The sequence below is a fragment of the Pristis pectinata genome, chromosome 5 (genome assembly GCF_009764475.1).
Source record: "Pristis pectinata isolate sPriPec2 chromosome 5, sPriPec2.1.pri, whole genome shotgun sequence".
NCBI lineage: Eukaryota > Metazoa > Chordata > Chondrichthyes > Rhinopristiformes > Pristidae > Pristis > Pristis pectinata.
Genome location: NC_067409.1, coordinates 73,694,717 through 73,719,358, shown reverse-complemented (window position 1 = coordinate 73,719,358; position 24,642 = coordinate 73,694,717). Strand labels below are relative to the sequence as shown.

Sequence of the window (24,642 nt, the reverse complement as noted above, 5' to 3'; positions counted from 1 at the left end):
GAATGAGGGGTGATCTTATTGAAACTTATAAGGTCGTTAGGGGACATGGATGCTCGTACGAGCAGGAGAATCTTGTATCTCACAGATACAAGATTAAGCGGGTGGTCATTTAAAACAGCGTTGCTAGGGACTTCTCGCAGAGGGTGGTGAATCTCTGGAATACTCTACACGAGGGCCGTGGTGGCGAGATCATTGAGGGTATTTAAAGAGGAAGTAGATAGTTCTTGAGACAGCAGGAAATTGAGGGCTATGAAAAGCTGGCACAGAAAGGAAATGAGGCTTGGGGCAGCTCAGCCATAATCATATGAAATGGCAGGGCAGGCCAGAGGGGCCAAGTGGCCTCCTATTTCCGCATGTTCTTTTGTTCTTCATCTTCTTACTGCCCCCATTAACCGCAACATTATTCAGATAATCCAGTAATAAGATATTTGATGACTGAGATTATGGTCAGATAGTATATCAAGGAATATACTATCTGACCATAAGCAGATGGTCAGATAGTATATTTGACTGAGGTTCATATCACAAACACTGTAATTTTGTAACCTATTCAATTAAAAAAAAATAAATCTCTTGCTTTCATTCCTAACCTGTAGACATTGCTGACAACGTGGACATTCATTCTCCATTCTCATTTGACCCTGAACTGGGAAGGTTGTGCAGAGCCAATGGACGGCACTGTGGTGCAGCCAGTAGAGGTGCTGCTTCGCAGCTCCAGAGACCCAGGTTCGAATCTGACCTCCGGTGCTGTTTGTGTAGACTTTGCACGTTCTCCCTGTGACCTGGAAGGGAGCACTTAAACTAATTTGGCATTGGGGTGGGAAGACTGACTCAAATGTAGAGAACAAATCAAGCAAGTCCAGTGGGCAGAGCAGACAGAGACAAGTTGGGGGAGTATGGGAGGGGCTGGCAGGTTCAACTGCATTTACTTTAATGCAAGGAGCCTCACATGTAAGTTAGATTTGCTTACAGTGTGGATCAACGCATGGAATTATGCACTGAAATGTGGTTGAGGGAAGGGCAGGACCTGCAGTTTAATGTTCTGGGTTATAGAACTTCCATATGTGACAGAGGGGGATGCAAAAGAGGAGGGGGAGTCGCACTACTGATTAAGGAGGTCATCACTGGAGTGCTTAGAGAGGATACCCTGGAGAGATCATCCAATGGGGCTATAAGGGTAGAACTTGGGAATAAGAGAGGGGCGATCACTTTGCTGGGGTTATACTATAGGCCTCCCAATAGTCAGCAGGAATTAGAGGAACAGGTATACAATCAAATCACAGGAAGATTTAAGAGCAATAGGGTTATAGTAATGAAGGATTTTAACTTTATCATTATTGACTACAATTGCCTTGGTGCAAGGGACTTAGATGGGGTGGAATTTGTTAAATGGAAACAGGCTCTTGAATGAAGGATGGAGAAGTGACATGGTGTAAGCTTGAAAGAGCAGACCATCATCCAGACTCTTTTATTAGATCACCACACCAATGGAAGATTGAATATCCCTCTAGAATCCTGTAAGTGGTAGATTAAGAGAAGCTTAAACTTTATCACCCTTGGCATTGCCCCCAAGGACAAGAGCAAGGGGGTCTTTGGATGCCTTGAGGCTTGGAGCAGGTTTCTCCTCCCTCGAGGTGAATGTGCTTGAGGGCATCCTCTTCCAAAAGAGCCACAGCTGTTGGAGAGTAGCCAGCTTCCTGGATGTTTTGTTTCAGCTCATTGGGAAAGCTTTCTGCCACCATGGTATCTGCACTGGCTTCCTCCCTGCAAGACACATATTGTGCAGGTGGACACTTCTTAAAACGTGCTTGGTGTTGAATGTGTCGGGTACTTTTGGAAGATCCATCACCTTCCATGAGTGCTTTAAAGTCCTGTTATATTGTCCTCGTCTTTTCCCGGATCACCATCAGACTTGTGCTTTGATTCTTTCTTATTCTCCCATTATAACACCTTTGTCCTTTGCAACATAATGCACTTCCAGGTGTAAATCTTCCCCAGCTTCTCACATCGTTCCCACTCTCCTCCTCCCCACCTGCCTATCATCCCCTTCTCACTTGGATCCACCTATCACCTGTCAGCTCTTGCTCCACTGCCTCCCCCCACCTTTTTATTCTGGCTACTTCCCCTCTTTCTTTCCAGTCCTGACAAAGGGTCTTGACCTGAAACATTGACTGTCCATTTCCCTCCATAGATGCTGCCTAATCTGCTGAGTTCCTCCAGCATTTTGTGTATTGCTCCAGATTTCCAGCATCTGCAGTCTTTCTTGTGTCTTCAGGTGTAAATTTTATCTCTTGTGCAACGTTAAGGCTTGTGTGCACTCACTTTTTTCATTTATGTGTTATATCCAGCTTAACAGTAATGCTTGTAGCTTGATATTTAGAACTGCTAGGGTGTGTTGAAGTCCTCTTGAAGGATGCACAGAATAAACTGTGATTAACAAGTGGAGCACTGCAATCTTGACAAAGAACAGTGCAGGAGAAGGCTATGAAATACATTATGGGTGGAGATTGGTGCACTTTTAGTTACAAGTGAGAAAAGCTTTGTATATTGAGGTGGAACCCCATGTTATGGCTGTTTGGGTAACAGAAATTTGCCCTTAAAGAATTCACCAAGTACAACCCAAAATAGTTCCTCTTTCTGTGTATCCATGTGCATGGACAGGTAGGGGATCCTGGGGTTACGAATGACCTGACATTTGGAAATCTGACTTTGCACAAATTCTCCCACACATTTTTAAAGCATTTTTCAAGCTAGTAATAATAATAATGTTTCATTGTATTCATTAATTACTGTATATAGTATATGTTCCATTAATTTAATCATGGGTGGTGCTAGTGTGATTATTCAATGAAATGAAAGACTTACAGCGAATATACGGTACAATATGGATCACAAAAGAAAATGGACATTTCTGACTTATGGAGAAATCGGCTTACAGACAGCTCTCAGAAATGGAACCCTTATGTAATCCAGGGACTGCCTGTACTGTGATACTGTTGGGCAGGAGAGGCATGTAGTGTGTCCACACTGTAACAATGTAAGGATAACCCAGGAAACTTCAGACCAGTGAGTCTCGTATCAGTAGAACATGGAACAGTACAGCACAGGAACAGGCCCTTTGGCCCACGATGTTGTGCTAAACTAATTAAACTAGTAATTAAGCATCTAACTAAACTAATCCCTTCTGCCTACACAATGTCCATATCCCAGTGGTAGGATATATGATCACTTGAAATCGCAGGGACTGATTAGGGAGAGTCAGAATGGTTTATGCATGGGCAATCCTGTCTCTCAAATTTTTGAGGAGGTTGCTGAGAAAATTGGTGAAGGCAAGGCAGCAGACGTGGTATACATGGTCTTTAGCAAGGTTTTTGACAAGGTCCCGCATAATAGTCTGATCCAGAAATTTAGGGCACGTGGGGTCCAAGGTGTTTTGGCAAACTGGATTCAAAATTGACTTGGTGAATGAAGCCACGGGTAGTGGGGGAGGGTGGTTTTTCTAACTGGAAGTCTGTAACCAGTGGTGACCGACAAGACCTTTGTTTGTCATACTTGGATAAGAATGTTTGTGGTCTGATAAGTAAGTTTGTTGTTGACACAAAGATTGGCAGAGTTGTAAATATTGTGGTTGGTTGCCTAAGGATACAGAGGGACAGAGATTGGCTGGAAAGCCAAGTGGGGTGGTGGCATATGGAATTTAATCCTGACAAATGTAAAGTAATGCATTTTAGTCATCTAATACTGGCTGGACATGCACAGTAAACAGCAGGGACATTGGAAACACTGATGTACAGAGGGACCTTGGGGTAAAAGTTAGTAGCTCCCAGAAAAGGGTGACCCAAGTGGATAGGGTAGTGAAGAAGGTATTCAGCTTGCTTGCCTTCATAGGCAGGGGGATTGAGTATAAAAGTTGGGATGTTGTGTTGCAGCTGTACAAGATATTGATCAGGCCACAGTTGAAATATTGTGTTCTGGCAGTTCTGGTCACTACACTATAGAAAGAATGTGGTAGCATGAGAGAGAGTGCAGAAGAAATTCACCAGGCTGTTGCCTTCACTGGAGAGCTTTAGTTACAAGGAGAGGTTGGGATTGTTCTCACTGGAGTGCCGAAGGCTGAGGGGTGACCTTATAGAGGTTTATTAAATTATGAGGGGCATAGATAAGATAGATAGTCACAGTAATTTTCCAAGGTTAGGGGACTGCAAAACTAGAGGACATAGGTTTCAGGTTAGAGGGGAATATTTAAAGGAGACCACACAAAGGGTCAATTATTCCACACAGTGGGCAATGGTTAACTTATGTTTGTCCTCATCTCATAACGTACTGTGCTGCTGCTGCAAAAAGCTAATTTTTTGGCATTTAAACCCTGTGTGTGTGTGTATGCCTATGACAGCAATAAACTTAAACTTGCATTTGGATATATGGAACAAGCTGCCAGAGGAGGTGGTAGAGGCAGGCATTTCAGAGTGTTTAAAAAGCGTTTGGATAAGTACATGACTGAAAAAGGAATGGAGGGATATGGGTCATATGCGGGAAAATGGGATTAGCATAGATGGGCATCTTGGTCAGCATGGAAAAGTAGGGCTGAAGGGTCTGTTTCCTTCCTCTATGATCAATAGAATCATTCTATTTGTAGCAGAGGCTTACAGTCATCTTGCAACTGAGCCGCTATGGCCCTTGATCTATGTGTACTGTGCCTTAATATATTTGTGAAGACATTACAGCTCTTTGGCATTCTTTACAAGGGAAGATTAACTTGCACCTAAACCATAAAACATTGACACTTTTGAATGCAGTTGTTCGTCATGACCATGTTCACATTTGATTTATTTGTATCTTACTTTTTTTTTCTTTTAATCAGGTGTACACATACAAACTGAACACCTTAACCAGGGAAAAGGTGGTGGCCATGCATCCAAGCAGTATTGAGGGCGTTGAGGATATGGCAAGCCTGGCAGATCTGCATGAAGGGGCAATCATGCACAACTTGCATATTCGCTACAAACAAGACGATATATATGTAAGTTCAAAAATCATGTGCTACTGTTACAAGAACAAGTGGTAGGAGCCATTCCATACCAGTGATCACCATGTATGGGTGGCCAGTGAATTCAAAGCTACAAGTCCATGCTTCTGCTTTTGGAAAAGGTGCTACAGTTTCTCACTGTCTAAAAATTCTTTTGAAAGCCAGACAAATTCATTTATTTACAAACCAAAATTTATTGTATTAAACCATCTCCGAAAGTAAATTTGTCAGGAACAATGTGTACGAGTCAATTTCTTGATGGATATAAAATGTTTCAGCTGGATATGACTAGTAGCTCCTGGATCGAAATTGTGCCTGAGCAAATGTGTGGTTAACACTGATTTGTGCTGCTTTTACTGAGAAAATGTCCACATTTCTGGGCAAATGTCCACATGGTTGAGTAGCTTGCCAGTATTGTTACTGTCTTGGAACAGATTGGCTGGAGGTGCAGCTAGTTCTGAAACACACTCATTGGTGCCACAGTTGGGATGTTGCTTGCTGCCATTGCCTTGGGTGTATCCAGTGCTCTCGGCCATTTCTTGCTGCCACACGAAGTGAATTGAATTGGTTGAAGACTGGAGGGGATCTCAGGAGGAAGCTGAGATATCCATTAGGCTCTTCTATCTTAACATGGCAGTGAATGGTTCAGCCTTGTCTTGAGCACCCTGCCCTTGCTGAGAATGGGGATATTCCTGGAGCCAATCCTCCCACTGGCTGTTCAATTGTCCAAAACTATTCATTAGGTGTGGCAGTCCTGCAAAACCTTGATCTATTGGCTGTGAGATTGCTTTGCTCTGTCTATTGCATGCTGCTTTTGCTGTTTAACATGCAGGGAGCCCAGTCTTGCAGCTTCACTGGGCTGGCACCTCACTGTTTTTAGGTATGCTTGGTGCTGCTTCCAGAATGCCCTCCTACACTCCTCATTGAACCAGGGGGCTGCCAGGCCCTGAGATTACAAATTATGTTGGTGTAGATTCTTAGTGGATAGTTTGGGGTCTATTTGCACATAGCAATGAATGGAATTATTATTTTCCTCCAGTCTCCATCCAATTTTCTTTTGAAAGCCCTTATTGACTATGTTCCTGCCAGACACATCACTACACTGTGCTTTAACAAAGATTTCCACCCCCTCTCCCACCTGTATATTTTGGCCCAGCCCTTGAGCTATCCACTGGTGGGAACAGCATCCCCCATTAATCATACCTAAACCAGTCAGGATCTTGTACATCTCCACCAAGACTCACATCAACCACCTTTGCTCAACAACCCCAGCTTCTCCAGTCTAAACTCGGTGTTGAAATCCTTGGAACCATTCTGATAAGTCTTTCCTGCACTCTCTGTAGCACCTTCACGTCCTTCCTGGTGCAATGGCCAGAAATGGATTCAGTAGCCCACTTGTGGCCTTTCCCTTTCATACACATTCCACATACCTCCCTGCTTTTGATCTCCACTTCTCTTCAGTGGGTTAAATTCAACTGTTTTGAAGGGGAGCACTGAGCAGGTAGTCACAGAGTAATACAGCACAGAACAGGCCCTTCAGCCCAACTCATCCTTGCTAAACAAAATGCCCATCTAAGCTAGTTCCAATTGCCCACATGTGACCCATATCCCTCTAAACCTTTCCCATCCATGTACCTGTCCAAATGTCTATACCTGCCTCAACCACTTCCTCTGGCAGTTCGTTCCATATGCTCACCACCCTTTGTGTGAAGAAGTTGCCCCTCGGGTCCCTTTCAAATCTTTCCCCTCTCACCTTAAACCTATGCCCTCTAGTTTTCCCTGGGAAAAAGACTGTGTGTGTTCACCCTATCCAAGCCCCTCATGAATTTATACACCTCTATAAGGTCACCCCGCAGTCTCCTACGATCCAAAGAATAAAGTCCTAGCTTACCCACCCTCTCCCTATAACTTAGGCCCTCGAGTACTGGCAACTTTCTCATAAAGCTTCTTTGCACTCTTTCCAGCTTAATTACTTCTTTCCTATAATAGGGGAACTAAAACTGTACACAATACTCTAGGTAATGCATAATTATACTTAGTGTTTAATGATTTTTGGGGAGGATCGTGCTTCTGTTGCATCTATTTTCTCCCCCAATCCTTTACTTCTTTATAATTCCCTGGATCCCATGTGCTTCAGTAACAGCTCTCTCAACATGCCCTGCCGCTTTCTAGGACGTGTGTACAGACACCCAGATCCCTCGTTTCCTGCACCCCTTTAGAACCATGTTCTTTCTGCCAATTTGTATTGAATTTCACCCAATCCTTACCTGCCCAGTCTTGCAGATCCGCCTCACTATTTACTACAGCCACATTCTGTGCCACTTACAAATTTGAAAAATGTTCTCATGTCTATGCTACTAATATACATTAAAACAAAAGGCAATGGTCCCTGCACTGACCCATGATGACCACCATTGTCCTCTATCCTGAAATCAGGACAACCATTGTTTCCATGACATCTTCTTTCTATCCAGAGGATGTTGCCACTGATCCTTTCATTCCACGAGCCTCAATTTTTGCTAGCCAGACTCTTAGGTGGCACAATGAAACACCCTAAGTGTGAGGGCAGGACTTGATCTCCATTACATAGTAATCACTCCTAGCAGTGCTGTCATGCGCAAACACCTCTCGCGTAGATTGGTGAGAATGAGGTCAAGTGGGTTTATCCCTCATTAGGTTCATTCAGAACCTGCCACAGGCCCATTCTGGCAGGGCTTGGTCAGTGGTGGTGCTACCAAGCCAGTCCTGCTGATGGACAATGAGGTCCCCCACTTAGAGTACATTCTGTCCCCTTGCTACTTTCAGTGCTTTTTCTAAGTGTTGCTCAACATAGAAGAGCACCGATTCATTAGCTGAGGGAGGATGGTAGGTGGTAATCAGAGAGAGGTTTGCTTATTTTTAACTTGATGCCATGAGACTTTCTGAAGTCTGTACTCAATTTTGAAGACTTCTGGGGCTACTCCCTCCTATCTGTAAACCATTGTAGTGAGTCTGTTCTATCGCATGAAAGGATGTGACCAGAGGTTGTGACGGAGGTATCAGTGATGCTAATCAACAAGCTTGATTTTGTGAGAACAACTATGTCCATGTTGACCAGTCTGTGGAACAACTCCACCAGCTTAGACTCCAGTCCTCTAAAGCTCGTGAAGGAAGACTTTGCAGGCTGGGAATGCCTTGAGTTGGTGTCAGTGATCCATCCCATTTAGTTCCGAGATGTAACACCGAGATTCAACGTGATGAACTCTTGATCTCCCAAACTACTTCCTTATGGCCCTTGCACTTTATTTGTCTACCTGCACTGGGCTTCCTCTGTAACTGTAACCGCATTCTATTTTTTATTCCCTTTTGTACTACCTCGATGTACTTGTGTTTGGAATGATCTGTCTGGATGGCAAGCAAACAACGTTTTTCCACTGTATCTCGGTACATGTGACAATAATAAACCAATTATCAGTGGTTTGCTGGGCCCCTAACAAGGCAAGTAAGAGTCAACTGAATAGTTGTGGGGCTGGATTGGGTTAGAGTAGTTGATATATTTCCCTGAAGGACATTAGTGAACCAGATGTGGTTTCACGTTCACCATTGTTTTCTGAGTTCTTTGGTTTAATTCCATTTTTATTTGACTGATTTTAAATTCCTCACCTGGCGTGGGCAATTTGAACTTGTGTTTCTGGATCATCCAGTAACTTAAGCATGATGCTACCAGTCCTGTTTTACTTTATTTTAAATTTTGTTTTCTTTTCCTACTGTATCACATCTTTTAACATACTGCCATGATGCAAAGTTGTTCCTGTGCAAAGAAATTAGAGTCTGATGGAAGGATAGATGCACTTTTATTCTTTTGTAGCTGTAAGTTTTTATTTGATGCTTAATATGGCTTGCTTTGCTTTTAATAATTGGGAATATTGCTTTGAAGTAACTAAGCCCATCTGCTTGCAGTCATTTTACTGGCATCTTGGGGTCATTAGTAAATAGGCCAATTAGCGGCCATTATCTGGAACTAATTTGGGGGCACACCTGATATAACAAAGCATCTTGTACTTGATTAGTCATTTTACATGCTATGTATGTCTTTGTCTCCGAGAAGGTAATTCAAAAAATATGCGTAGCAATTTCTGATAGTTTATTGTTCCCAGGTTTAAATGATTAAAAGATGTTTATCGCCATTAAAGGAATTTGGGTTGTGGAAATCCTGGTCTTGACCTCCTTTATGAAGTTACTATTTGGAAGTTAAATCTAAGAGGTTAAGAGTGTCATTAAATACAGTGATTGGGTTTTAACACCTTGTCCTTTTTCCTGATTTGAATTGACTGCAATATTTTAATCCTACAATTCCAAAGCATTAAAGTGTTTTAATGTATTTAAGAGTAACAATTGATTTCAGGAAAAGCCATTATATTTTAAATAATCTATAATTGCACAAGTTTTAAGATTGGAGATGTACAGTCATACCGCACAGAAACTGGCCCATCCTGTCCACGCCGACCATAAATGTCTCTCCCTACCAATCCCATTTTAGCAGCACTTGGTCCATAGCCTACCATGCCTTAGCAATTCAAGTGTTCATCCAGATGCTTCTTGGGTGTCACCCAATGATGGCCAATGCCCAATTCAAGCTTCATATCTTGCGTTTTGCAAGGTCGTACCATAAAGCTCTGGTATGAATGAATCTTAAGTTGTGGTTTCATTGTTACCAGCTTTGAGGTGCGTGGTTACAATGTAGTTATATTTATCCCCACAATTAGAAACACTATGATTATCACCTTATCATTCTCCCTTTCCATTTGCTATCAGATAACCTAGAAGCAAGTTAAATGTGAAAAGTATTCTAGATATCTTACTGTGAGAAACACAGTAACACATCAAGTACCTAGTGTGCTTTAAATGTCTGTTGACAGCCATATTTAGCCAATTTTGCTGACTTCTTGGGTCAACTAAATCTTGGAAAAACAAAGGGTGTACAAATTGCTACTGAGAAATCCACACAAGATTTCTACTTGCCCGACAGGGAATGCACAGACTTTCCCTAAAGGTAATTCCCCCTCCTGGACAAACTACAGCAAGCCCAGATGTGTTAGGTGCAAGTTGGTTGACAAGTATGAGAGGTGTAACTCTGGAGTTTGACCATTGTGTAATGCTCACATCTGAAGTGGTGCTTTTGGGACATCAGATCAGGGTGACAGAGGTTGGCTGTTAACGCTGCCCAGTCAAATAGGCTGGAGGTGCTCACTGTCTGGATTCCATGTTTTACGGTGGTCACTTGGGAGAGATATTGGAACACTCGCAGCGGTCATAAACCATACCCCAGCAAGAGGCAAAAAAGAAAGTGGAGACATAAACAATTTGTCAAATTCCTTTATAAACAAAAAAAAATTGATAAATCAAATCCATTTGATGCGAGCTTTGGATTTACAGCAACTCTCAGCATTTGAGAAATATTTGTAAATAGTGCAGATTGTTGAACTTGCCTTATCCACTTTTATAACCCAGAGGGAGCCTTGTGTTTAAAACGAGGAGTATATGGTAGCAGATAGTCATCATTGTAGCCTGTGTATAAGAATGCGGACCCGGCCTCACAGGCTGGGTGCATGCTTTATTCTTGGCAGCCTGTCAACATTTAAGTTGTTGACATTCTGCAGCCCCAAGCCTGCCATGTGATAGTGATTGCAGCCATCTGCCTGAAGCCTTGATAACCCACTATTTTGAATTGTTCTGCCTTTTGTACTAGTGTTGAACAAGGGCTTCAAAGTCGGTTGCTAGCAGTAGCAATTCTGGAATTAATTTTTGACATATTCCCTCCTTGGTGGAATTTTGCTTTACAACTTTTTGGGATATTTGCTGTTACTTACTTTAACTTAAAACATTCTGTTCCAACAACTGATGTCTAAACATTTTTTTCTTTAATTGAGATGCTTTTTTTTATTCAAAGATCCTTTTCTCCAATTTAACCAAAGGCAAGTGTTTAATGAGCTTGTTAATATTTGTTACTTTTTGGGATGCGTGCCAGTTTGAAGGGCTGGCAGCTTGAACGACTGCCAATTTTTGGGGGCATAAAATGAGTGGAAGGCACAGTGAGTTGGAAGAGGGTTTAGTGCCCATGATGTATGATGCCATCAGTGCAGGTGAAGGGTTTCAACCCGAACCGTCGACTGTCAATTTCCCTCTACAGACACTGCCTGACCCATGAGTTCCTCCACATCTTTTATTAGAGTGCACTTATACATTTGAGTGCTCTCGCATAAGAGGCTCAGTGCTATCCACGGCAGAGTAGCCTATGTGATTATGGGGGCACTTGCTGTCCTAAACATTCACACTATCCTGCAGTTCCTCTCCAGGTTGCCTGGCATGGAAATCGTACTGCATTTTTAACCATGTATCTGTGTGCGTGTTCATATTGTGGTCCTGCTGGACAGGAGTTGTGTGGTGTGCCTCCTTTGCAACAGTTATCACAGGCTTCAACCTTCAGTTGCACCAGTTTAAAGACACATGAATGGTTTAAGTGTACTGCTTTGTAAGTAAATCTATATGCCGTGTCTCAATCCGTTTGTGAAAATGGTGCAGACATATATCATCATTCCCTCCTCATGACTAGGTCAAAATCCTGAAACATTTTAACCAAAACCCCTATGCAAGTACTTTCAATACCACGGACCACAGCAGCTCAAGAAGATGGTTCACCACAGCATTCTCTGAAGTAATTAGAGATGAGCAATACATTCTGTCCGTGCCAAAATGTCATGTATAAATAATACAAGAATTTGAGCTTTCACCCTTGCCACATATTTAACATTCTAAATTAAATATTACTTGCTGGTTGTGAGCTGTGTTGAAGCAGGACAAGATGCGTTTGAAGCAGTGCAGCATTGTCTACAGCTGAGCAGAAAGCTCTGTGCATCTGCAGATTGTGGATGAGGTCATTATTAATTATATTATTTAAATTGTGCTACAGTCCCTACATCAGTCTCTGCGGGACACCACTGGGGCCAAGTCTCTGAACCAATCTAGACCCACATCAAATTATTTTCTCCCTATGTCCTTCCTGCCAGTTCCCAAACCACCTCAACATCTTACGAAAAAGCCTCCTGTCCAGTGCTTTCCAGTTCTGAAACAGACAACACCTGTTGATCATCCTTCATTACTTATAAAACATGCTTCTTTTAAGCCATTAGATATCCTAATGGTTTCCTCTTGACATTTTTTTTATCACTGGCATCAAGCTAATGGGTTTGTAGTTGTTCAGGTGCATATTGTGGGGGCCGTATTAGCCTCTTAACAAGCAATAGGAACTGTCCCAAAAATGTTGTAAGCTATGAAAACTACAGACAAGTAGCTCATCTCCCCTTTGCCTGTCAGTTCCCAGGTGGATGCTGTTTAGACTGACGGTACCATTTATTCACAGGTTCTTAATTTGATCCAAAACAATGTGCTCATCTATGTTTTTATCAATGTCATAGCAAAGCATTGTAAATGGTCTAAAAGGTGGAACAGAAATTGATTGTTTTGTTTTGCTTTGATTTATTTCCAGACCTTTATTGGCTCCATCTTGGTGTCAGTGAATCCCTACAAGCCAATTTCTGGACTTTATGATAAAATCACAATGGAACAATACAGCAAGTATCAGTTGGGGGAAATTGCACCTCACATTTTTGCCATTGCAAATGAATGTTACCATTGCCTTTGGAAACGCGACGACAATCAATGTGTCCTCATCAGGTAAAAGCTCCTTATTTCAACACGGTCACCTTTCGAACAGAGGTTCAGTTGTTGATGTAAAAATGTTGGGGTGGAAGTATATCCCACGTCTATCCATTAAACTCTCAACTTTTGCACTTCTTGCGTTGGTGCACACAAAGCCCTTGTATCTTGCTGGTTAATGGGCAACTTGATTTACAACAGTGTGGCAAGAGTGTTATTTTTCTCTGCAATCTGAGGGAACATGCATATGGTTGATTTACAAAGAGTGGAATAGATATCCAGGAGCATTTAGAAGGAAGTATTCCAAGTAGAGAGAGTTTGAGCTGTTACTGACAACCAGCAGAACCCATCAAATGTTACGTTAATTCTTTGAAACCACACTCTGCTTTTGCTTCAAAAATCAGAACACTGGAAGAACACAATAAGCATCTGTGGAGGCAAAAGGAGTAAGTCAACATTTCAGATCAAGACCCTGCATCAAGACAGAGGGAAGAGGAAAGAGTGCCAGTATGTAGCCATACAAGGGAGGGTAGGATAGAGGCCGGTAGGTGATAGGTGGAACCAGATGGGGAGGGGTCGATGGGCAGATGGAACTAGGTGGATGGAGGAGATGGGAGAGATGAACGAAGGGAGAGAGAACTAGGTGGGCAGGTGAGTCTTTCTTCTTCCCTCTCAGTTCTGATGCAGGGTCTCGACCCAAAATGTCAACTTAGATCTTTAGCCTTCTTCCAGCAATCTGTTTATTGTTCCAGATTCCAGCATCTCCAGTCTCTTTCACCTTTATACCCCTGCCTCTGCATTCCCAAGTTTTGTGTGAGCTTCATTGTACTCCTCAGTTCAGGTGGTAGCTGTGCTCCAACTCCTGCTGTGACATGTTGACACTTCTCCAAGAAAATTAGTGGTTATCTTGAATTTATTATAGTTTCTGAAGAAATCTTGCAGAATATTATGTAATCCAATAGATGGCTGTAAGTAAAATGAAAGATATCTAGAAAGAAGAAGATAAACAAAAGTGTTTAAATGCTTTGTTGAAAATAACTGTTGTCTATTGTCACATAATTTAGAAGATTTATAGATATGACTCAGTAATTACTGCTGTGCAAGAAGTAATTGTTTCCATAATCTGTTAATTTAAGAGTATCCTGTTTATTTATGCAATGTAGTTTATCTGTAGGAAGTAAGTCTTGACATTAGCGTATTCATTTCCAGGAGATTAGACCGAGCAACATGCTTTCAAAATCCTGTTTTTTTGATTTAGTGAGACAATAATAAGCATAGTCATCAGAATTTTATTTGAACTATGTCCACAAATGTTATTTTTATGTAGTTACTTTCTTGGGTGTGCAAGTGTGTATTTGACTTCTGAGTCTCGCATGTTCCGTGTCTATCTTTAATTATTGGCACAATGTGTTTTTATCTACAGTACCACCTGTCTGGGGCCTGGAAAAACTCTCCCATCTGTTGCCTTTCCCATTTACCAGTACTTCAACTATCCAGTTGAAGTACTTTTCCTTCCCTTTCAACTGACTCTTTTTCTGCTTTCACCACTTGAGTGCACTTGGTTTTCCCCCTTACTCTGCATGTGGAAAGCTTGCTGTAAGGAGCTGGTTCCAGAGCTGAGGCTGGGAATTTAGTTCCAGGCCTTCCTTTGTACTTTCCCAGAATTGAATTGGAAAGGGTGCCTTCATTACACTATGTGCTTTAAACGACGAAAACCAAATTCTCGACACTGCTGTGGAATTTCTTGTGTCTGCAAGTGAAGGGGAAGATGTAATTTCACAGTCCTTATTCTTCTTCATCCCTCTTCTTGACTCCTCAAGAGTAATGCAAATACCTCATCTGTGTTATATCTCATCATCCCCTGCTTCTGCACTCTGCCAATTATTCTGTACCCCCAAACTACTCCTCCCAAAGATTTAATGTCCTCGCACCCTGCCTGGAGACTTCTCTTACCCACCTCCTTCTGCACCAGTGACAGATCACAGCAATCTCTCTCGCCTTTCACAGTCCTTGTGCTCCCCCTTGTTCTCACCATCAGAATCATTCTCCCTGTGCACTCGCACCCTGGCATGGCTGCACCTCCCCACGTCTGCTCCACTCTTCCAAGTACCACCACCATCACCCTGTTGCTCTCCAAGTTCTCAGTCAGTCCCTGCCAGTGCCACCAATACCTGTCACACCCAACCCCCCTTCACTCCTCCTCACAGCTCCGCAAAACCATCTGTGTGACTGCAACCTGGGTGGGACGTTACTACAGATGCCTGGACATTTAACGAAAAGGAATAAGGAAAGCTGTACATTGAGTGCAAAACAAGCCGCCTCAATTTATGATTTCCTTGAAAATGTACACAGAATTACACCATCTGAATTGAACCACAAATGGTGGATTAGAACATAGAACAGTACAGCACAGAAGCAGGCCCTTCAACCCACTATGTTGTGCCAAGCTAATTAAACTAGTAATTACACGCCTAACTAAACTAATCCCTTCTACCTACACAATGTCCATTTCCCTCCATTCTCTGCACATTCATGTGCCTAGCTAAGAACCTCATATACGCCTCTATCATATCTGCCTCCACCACCACCCCTGGCAGCCCATTCCACGCACCCAGCACTCTCTGTGTAAAAAAAAACTTGGCTCACACATTTCCTTTGAACTCCTCTCACCTTACACACATGCCCTCTAGTATCAGACATTTTGACCCTGGGAAAAAGGTACAGCTGTCTATTTTATCTATGCCTCTCATAATCTTATAAACTTCTATCAGGTCTCCCCTCAGCCTCTGCCATGCCAAAGGAAACAGCCCAAGTTTGTCCAACCTCTCCTTGCAGCACATGCCTTCTAATCCAGGCAGCATCCTGGTAAGCCTCTTTTGCACCCTCTCCAAAGCCTCCACATCCTTCTTATAATGGGGCAACCAGAACTAAATGCAATTGGTAGTGGTTCCCTTTAGAGTTGCTTGCCAGAGCCAGCGTGGTTCACCACAGAAAATGGTGAATATTGTGGACCGAAGTGGAAGAGAAAACTGATAAACTTTGGGGACGGACTTTAATTACATCAAAGTACGATTAACGTTGGCCCCGGCTAAATGTAAAGTCAATTATTTGAAACCACTTGGTACCTGATTTAATTTTCAAAAGAATTTCTGTCTTTCAGTTTTATTCTATTGACTGTTAGCTGGTTTATGGTTCTCTGCTTATTAGGTTCCCTCTGTTATCTCTCCCAAATTGGCATAATTCATATATGAACTTGAACAACTAGTGTCAATCAAGTTAATCAAGTGAAAGACTGATTCTGTTTTCACCAAACACCCATAAACATCTACTTCAGGCAGGAATCATTAGACAATGATCACAATGCCCCTGCCTTGCCATGGATTAGTATGGTGCTAAATGACCCCATCAACTAACACAACAGCATCCCCTGGAACTCTCCAACTCTACATTGCACTGAGTCCTAATGAAAAGACATCAAATCCAGCCAAGGAAATTTTTTAAAATCTTTAAATGGTTATATCAAGATTATCGTTCCAAGATTTTTTTGTTTCCTACGTCAGATTTTCTCTTCCCTCTTTTTCTTCATCCACTGTCCTTCCTTCCCTCCCCCCCCCCCCCACCCCGCCCCAAACCCCACTGTGGAGGTGCTTGGCTGTAAGAGTACAACATCCACTGATTGAACCCTTCTGATTTATTATCTGCCTGTGCACCTGAGACTGCTGTGATGATGACATCACCTTCTTACCTTGAAAACGCTTTTCTTCTTGAAAAGGACACACATTGTAATGGCCGAGTCGGCCAGTATCTTTAAGGAAGCAGATTTCGGATAAGCATCTGGCCCAATAGAGGCTCCTTCCAACACCAAGACGATCCATTAAGTGGATGCAGCTACTTATGGTTGCCCGGCTTGTGATTATATTGGATGTGCAGCTCATAGAATCATACAGTATGGAAAAGGGTCCTTACAGCCACCTTGCTCGTGCCAACCCTACAGTAATCCCATTTACCTGCATTCAAGAACCTTTCCTACAGACTGAAAGGCAGTAGAGGTAACCCCACTGTTTAAGGAAGGAGCAAGATAAACAACAGGAAGCTGTATGGAAAATGCTGTAAACTATTCTGATGGAAATGGCAGTGGTGCATTTGGAAAATAATGATATGACTGGACAAAGTCCATTAGCACAGAGCAGGTATCCGGGGGCCAGGTCTGCACATTAGTGAAAAGCAGGACTTCAGTCTACACTTAGGGGTCCTGATCTTCTGCCAAGTCCTTAAAAGCTGGCTGATCCCAACTGAGCAATAGTATTCAGGGCCACTGTTGAGAGAGCTGACCACCTGCATCTGATGTAATGGCAAAACTTATGCATATGTGAGCATTGTGTGACAGTAGTAGTTAGCTGTCACTGGCAATAAAATATGACCTTGCATTTATAATATCTATTGAGGAAAGGTGTAACTTCTGCAATGAGCAGGAAGTGAGAGAAAATGTTGAATAGAATGCATAGTTTTCATTGAAATATAAAAGCATTCCTATCAGCCTTGAGATGTGGAGACACAAGAGACTGCAGGTGCTGGAATATGGAGCAGCAAAGAATCTGCTGGAAGAACTCAGCAAGTCGAGCAGCATCTGTGGGGGGGAGGAGGGGAAGGAATCATTGACATTTTGAGTCAAAACCCTGATGCAGGGTTTCGACCTGAAATGTCGACAATTCCTTTCCCCTCACAGATGTTCTTCAACCCACTAAGTTCGCCCTGCAGATTTTTTGCTGCCTGAGGTGTGACCTCATTGAAACATGCAAAATGTTTACAGGGGTAGATGCAGGGATGACTCTCCCCTGACTGTTGTCCAGAGCCAGGCTTATAGTCTCATAAGAAGGGGTTGGCCATTCAGGACCATGATGAGAAGAGATTTCGTCACCCAGAGAGTGGGGTGAATTTTGCAATTCTCCACAGAAGGGGACAGTGGAGGCTCAGTCACTGAGTGTATTCAAATTGGAGATCAAGAGATTTTGGGGTTTTAAGGGAATTGGGAGTTAATTCAGGGAAATGCAGCTGAGGTAAACAATCACCCATGACTTAATTGAACAGCACGTTACAGCAGGGATGTGGGGCCGAGTGGTCTTCTCCTGTTTCCATTTCTTGTGTTCTATTGTTTCTGAATCAACGAATCATTATGTTTGGTGCTTTGAAGAATCTGTTAGAGTTGTAACTTATCTTTTGGAGGTTTGTTTTCCACTTTACTAGCACTTGTCTAAATGCAGTTTGGAGTTGATTTGGAAGCAGAGGAAGCCAAGACATTCCTGACTAGATTTATTATTTTTAGAAATGGGATGTGAAATGGCCATTTATTTTTGGCAACCTCACTGCATTGTGGAAACAAAGCAGAGAAAGGAAATGAGTATGGGAAACAGATTTGAGCTTTCTGTTCCAAGCTGAAGGAAAGTAAATCTGGATGCAAGTGTTATAAAGGCTAAGGCCTTTGGGCTGTTCAAGGTGCAGGTGAAACAATCGCAAGTCATGAAGAAAGTATAATTCAGTGCTTTGGATGTATGATAAACAGACTCTGGTTTTTGCAAGCAGAGTACGCCACAAAGTGGTTAACTTTTATCCAGCAGAGTTCTTCTGTGGTTTAGAAAAGAGAGATCTGGATACAATGCTGACTTTGGGAGGGTAGAAGAGGGGATAAGAATGAGGTTATGAATTTTAAAGTACTTTGGAACAGCAGCGTTTTAGAAATGCCAACTGAGCAACATTCCAATCTTACAAATTGTACTGGCGATGTGTCCAAACTTTAGATGAAGAAAACTGCCTACTGCTGGACAAACACCATCAGATAATAACAATTGTTACCCCATAATAACACAATGAAATTTTTTTCAGGAAATTAAACTGAACATTTGCAGCAAGAATGCATAGTATGTTACAGATATGGCTTATGTTATTAAAAACTGCAACTTATGTTGAAATTTCAATCTATTGCCAAAGAACAGAGTTGGACAAAGTGCAGTTGATTTTGCAGTTGAAGTTTAATTCACTCCGGATATGCTAGCTCTTTAAAGTTTATAATTATCATTCCTGCAGCGGCCCTTCATGGCCTTGCCTCTGCTTATTCTTGTAATCTCCCAGTCTCCATCAATTCTTCTGCTATCTCCCAAGATCCCTTGCAGCTTTGGTTCTTGTGTAATAACCATTCCTATCTTCTCCTAGTACATGCCTTCTAAGTTTTTCACTTTGCGTTATTACCCCAAACCCCTCCACTCCTCAACCATCTTTAAGGTCCTGTTTAAAATCCTATCTCTCTAGCAAAATGCTTGGACATTGTTATTTTCTCCTATGGTTCTGTATTTGTTTTGTCCAATTAGAGTCATTGAGTCACTGAGTCGTACAGCACAGTAACGGGTCCTTCAGCCCACCACATCCATGCCGGCCTTTTTGCCCATCTATGCTAACCCCACTTCTCAGAATTAGGGCCGTATCCTTCTACTGTATGCCTTGCCTATTTACGTGTCTGTCTAAATGCCTCTTAAACATAGCAATTGTATCTGATTCCAATTGGTCAATTATGTTGTTGTGAATTGTGTTAAGACTAAAACAAAACCACATAAATGCAGGATTTGGGTAGTAAAAAAAATGCTTTTAATGTCTATGCGGATTCAGTTGGAACTTCTGTGGAAGAGGCATGGAACCTAACAGAAAGATCACGTTTACTCTGTTTTTCTCTACTTTCTGCAGATCTTCCAACAGGGTTATGGTACATGATTCTGAAAGCCCCTGCAGAAACCCAGTCTCCCTACACACAAAGAAGTTCTTACGCTGTCACTTAGTTATGGCATGTAGTCATTTCCCCCCCACCGGATCAGCGGAAGCATTTATGTAGTATTTGACAGACAAATAACTGCTCTTCCCTAAAGGCTCTTGTTTAGTTGATAGAATTAAGAGCTTTAAGGTCCATGCCTAGGATTGCTCCTAAATTAATTTCACCCCTCCCTATTCTTTCTCTTTCCTTGGGCAATGAAAGAAGATTCACTCAATCTAGGAAGGGCTCACTCACCGAGGGAATGAAGGGAGCTTGGAAACACTTTTTACAGCTAAGGTTATTTGGGAAAGCATTTCAATGGATGAGCCCATTGTTCCTTAGTGTAAGAGAAATCAAATGCCACAAGCAATCAATTTTAGTCAAATCTTCATAACAAAAAGCATCACTTAAACATATATTATGGTCCTCTGCCTATGGGAAGAGTTCGATCTAAACTCTATACCTGGAGCTGTTTTAATCAAGAGATTTGGGTGAAGTGCCACTCTGCATTGCATGGGATAGCAGCAAGCTCGCAAAAAGTGAGAGAGAAGGTGTGACTAGTAGTTCTGTGCCATCGAGCTCAAGTTTCCAAAGCCCTAAAGATATGAGGAAGAAGAAAAGAAAAAAAAAGTGTGCTAGTAAATGTAATTAGCGGTGAGAGTTCAGTTGCCTGTCGGAAGTTGAAGTGTACATGTTTGCTGCTGAAGAAAATCAGATATAATTATCTTTTCCTTCACTTTGGGTAAGACTGCTGAGGCAGTTGTTAAAGCCCATTCTTTGTTGATCTGAAGTCATTAAGACCTGACCCAATGGTGTGGAAGTAAGGTCACAGGCAGGTCAGACCAGCCCTGGGTGGCAGGTTCCCTTCCCTGAAGAACATTAATGAACCAGAGGCTTTCGTGGTAAAACTGGGTGCTTTTGTGATCATTTATGCTTGTAGTTAAGAAATACAGTAGTTACTGAATTTGGTTTTACAACTTGCCCTAAGTTCATTACCTCTAATTTCTCATTTCAATATCAACCAATGGGCTACTATAAAAACATTCCTAAATCTAGCGGTAGGATTTAATACATTCTTGGACAGACATTAACTTTATTTCTTTCTTTCAATGTTTTAAAATATAAAGTTACATTTAAGCTGCTTCCTTCTAATCCAACAGAGAGCTCACCTCTTGTAATGCAGACTGAAGGTCAAACCTGATGCCAGATTTTAGTCGCTTCACCTTGCTGTGAATTGTTTCCAGAGTTGTATAGTGCTCCACCTTGTGTCAAACAAGTGATTACAAATTGTTGAGTGATGCCAGGCAGAAAACCAGCCATCGCCACCAAGGATGCAAGGATAATGTTTTAATTTTGGAATAAGGTTTCTAAAACATTTGTGACATTTAATGTACAGAACTATAAAAGCTTGGCTGTCTAGCATTCAGTGAACTTCACTGCTGCTTCACTATTAAATCTGTCATTTACATCAAGAGTCGGCCAGGGCACTGAGCTGAATGATTGTAGCTCTAACAGCTCTCGAGAAGTTTATCAGCACTCAGGACAAAGCAGCTTACATATAGTTCCTCTAAAGGTGTAGCTTTACCCTTTGAGCAATGACATGTAGTTGTTCCATTTGCATATGCCAAAATCTGTGCAGCAAATTAAACACAGCAAATTTGGGTCAATGAGCTTAAAACAGAAAAAGCTGGAAACAGTCAGCAGATCAGGTAGCATCTGTGCAAAGAGAAACCAAGTTAACTTTTCTGGTCTGAGACCCTTTGTAGTTCTGCATCTTTTAGTTGAAGGTGCTCACTGCCAGGTCCAAGTGGACAGACCTTGCATGATCCAAACTAAAGCAACCACTCACCATTTGTACTGATGAAGGGTTTCGACCTGAAACGCCAACAATTCCTTTCCTCCCACACATGCTGCTCAACCCACTAAGTTCCTCCAGCAGATTTTTTTTTAGTTGTCTCACCACTGGTTGACCCATTGGGAAATGGGTCTGATGGCTATCAATGGGCCAGTGACTTCCCAGCCCTCCCACCCACTGGCCAACTGGGATTTTGCAATTATTTCGATGTTTTTCAGGCCAGAAAGTGAGCTGCTGAAAACTATCCAGGTCTGCAGATTATTGCAGTTGTCATTGTTCATGTAACTTCTTTCACACTAGAGGGCAGCAAGGCACATGTGTTGTCTTCCATTATGGAACACAGACACTAAAACAGCACAGGAACAGGCCCTTCATCCCACCATGTCTGCGCCAACCATGATGCCAGTCTAACTAATCCCATCTGCCTGTGTGTGGTCCATATTCCCTGTCATGTGCCTGTCTAAATGCATCTTAAACGTTGCATCTACTTCTACCACCTTCCCTGGCAGCAAGTTCCAGGCACCTACCACTCTGTGTAGAACAAAAAAAATACTTGCCTCAGAAATATCCTTTAAACTTTTCCTGCCTCACCTCTAGTATGTCCTTTAATATTAGATTTCCTTATTAGTCACATGTACGTTGAAACACACAGTGAAATGCGCCTTTTGGGGGCAGCCCACAAGTGTCGCCACGCTTCCGGCACCAACATAGCATGCCCACAACTTCCTAGCCCATACGCCTTTGGAATGTGGGAGGAAACCGGAGCACCTGGAGGAAACCCACGCAGACACGGGGAGAACGTACAAACTCCTTACAGACAGTGGCCGGAATTGAACCCAGGTCTCTGGCGCCGTAATAGTGTAACACTAACTGCTTATACTATTGTGCCTGCCCTCTTTTGACATATTTGACATTTAATATTTGACATTTCTGCCCAGGGGGAGAAATGACACTGACTACCTACCCTATGTATGCCTCTCATAATTTTAAATATTTCTATCAGGTCTCCCCTCAGCTTCCAACATTCCAGAGAAAACAATCCAAGTTTGTCCAACCTCTCCTAATGCTTGGAGCTAATACACTCCAAACAAGGCAACATCCTGGGGAATCTCTTCTGCACCCTCTCCAAACCCTCCGCATCTATCCTGTAGTGTGGTGACCAGAACTGCACACAATACTCCAAATGTTGTTTGAGATGTACCATCCTCCAATATGTTTTTAGTATTTATCTGCTGGAAACTTGTATGCAAATACTTTTCTTTCCACACAAACACGAAGTGTCACCACATGCTGAGGTCCTACTTGTCCCTGGTGTTGCTATGGATGGGTTGACTTGTTGCCATGCAAGGTTCCATTCAGTTAGACCTTGAGCACTACCTGTATTTTGGGGAAAAGTTCCTTCAGAGAAACACCCTTGGCCATACGTCCATCGGGCAGTGGTCAGCACAGAATGTCCTGTCAGCCCTGCGGAAGAAAGATACTGTGGATCCTGTGGAATGGCTTCCCAAGCAGACCATCAAAACCATTTGACAGAATACCTCAACACCAGAACTTGCCAACAAGCTCCAAGACCTCGCTTGGCTGGTGGTTAGAGGATTCCTCCTTGTCAGATCCTGCACAATCAGAGTCTCACTCCCAACAAACTCTGACCTTGAGATGGCTGCAATGAGGATCAGATTGTCCACCTCTTTGTGGACTGTGCGTTTGCAAAGAAGGTCTGGAAAAAGATGCAAGGGTCCTTATTGAGGTTTGTCCTGAGCAGCTGCAAAACTGAGGACTCTGTGATCTACAGGCTGTTCCCAAGAGTCATAGAGTCGTACAGCATGGAAGCAGACCCTTCGGCCCAACTCGTCCATGCCGACTGTGTAGCCCAGCGAGTTAGTCCCATCTGCCCATGACCCATAGCTCTCTAAACCACATGCTTATCTAGATGGCTTTTAAATGTTGCTGATGTGCCTGCCTCAACCACTAATTCTGGCAGCTCATTCCAACTACACACGACCCTCTTCGTGAAGAAGCGGCCCCTGATGTCCCTTTTAAATCTCTTGCCTCTGATCTTAAACCTACCCCCTCTTGTTTTTAGCACCCCCTCCCTTGGAAAAAGACTATGTGCTTTCACCCTGTCTATGCCCTTCATGATCTTATACACCTCTATCAGGTCACCCCTCAATCTCCTACATTCCAGGGATTAAAGTCCTAGTCTACGCAACCTCTTCTTGGAACTCAGGCCCCCAAGTCCAGGCGACATCCTGGTAACTCTTTCCTGCACTCTTTCTAGCTTAATAACATCCTTCCCATAATAGTGACCAAATCTGTACACAATACTGCAAGTGAGGTCTCACCAACGTCTTGTATAACTACAACATAACTTCCCAGTTCCTTTACTTAATGCCCTGACTGATGAAGGCCAGCATGCCAAATGTCTTCTTCACCACCCTATCTACCCGTGACGCCACTTTCAGTGAACTATACACTTGCACTCCTAGGTCCCTCTGTTCCATAGCACTGCTCAGGGCCCTAACATTCACTCTGTAAGTCCTACCCTGGTTTGATCTCCCAAAATGCAACACCTCACATTTATCGGGATTGAAAGCTACTTGCCAGTCCTCAGTCCACATACCAAGCTGATCAGGATCCTCCTGTAATTTTTCATAACCTTCTATACTGTTTACAACACACCTATTTTAGTACTGAGACAAACATCAAATGCTGCTGGAAGATCATTAACTCAGTGAAAGATGCACTTTGGTCTTCCTGAAACTTGTTGATCTTCCAAAACAATAAGGAAATGCCGCTCCATGGCACACTCCAAGTTGCAGGTGTGCGCGGAAAGGGACACATTGAGGCTTGGTGCAGCCAATCCAAAGACTCTGTGAAGAAGTACTGCAATCGATAAAGTCCTGCTGCCACGGGATACTGGGTGATGGGTCCTGTGTAACAGTCCCACAAACAGTAGATGGGTGTATTGTTCAAGGAGGCCTCATGAATGACATTGGTGCCTTGTACATAGAATGTACTGATGCCACAAATGTATAGATCTAATAACACATTGGGAATATAGAGATTGAACAACAACATGAATGTGAAGAAGAACATGCACTTTTTTATTCACTTTGTTCATAAAAAAATATATACAAGAAATACAATGTTTATTTTGAATAAAACAAAATGCTTACCTGCTGGAATTCCACTGGTTTGTCTCCTGTAACACTCAGCGATTTGCAGGCTCACACAGTATAGTATTGGAGACTGTGGGGGAAAGAAAACAGA

General features: G+C 42.6%; 1 protein-coding gene across 1 annotated transcript in view; it reads left to right on the top strand.

The window, feature by feature from the left end:
• myo10 (myosin X) overlaps window positions 1-24,642 on the top strand; it is a 208,432-nt gene that overhangs the window by 97,865 nt on the left and 85,925 nt on the right. Inside the window, exons 3-4 of the mRNA XM_052015834.1 lie at window positions 4,862-5,020; window positions 12,552-12,739. Coding sequence (XP_051871794.1) covers window positions 4,862-5,020; window positions 12,552-12,739 — 347 coding nt within the window. The remainder of the gene's footprint in view (window positions 1-4,861; window positions 5,021-12,551; window positions 12,740-24,642) is intronic.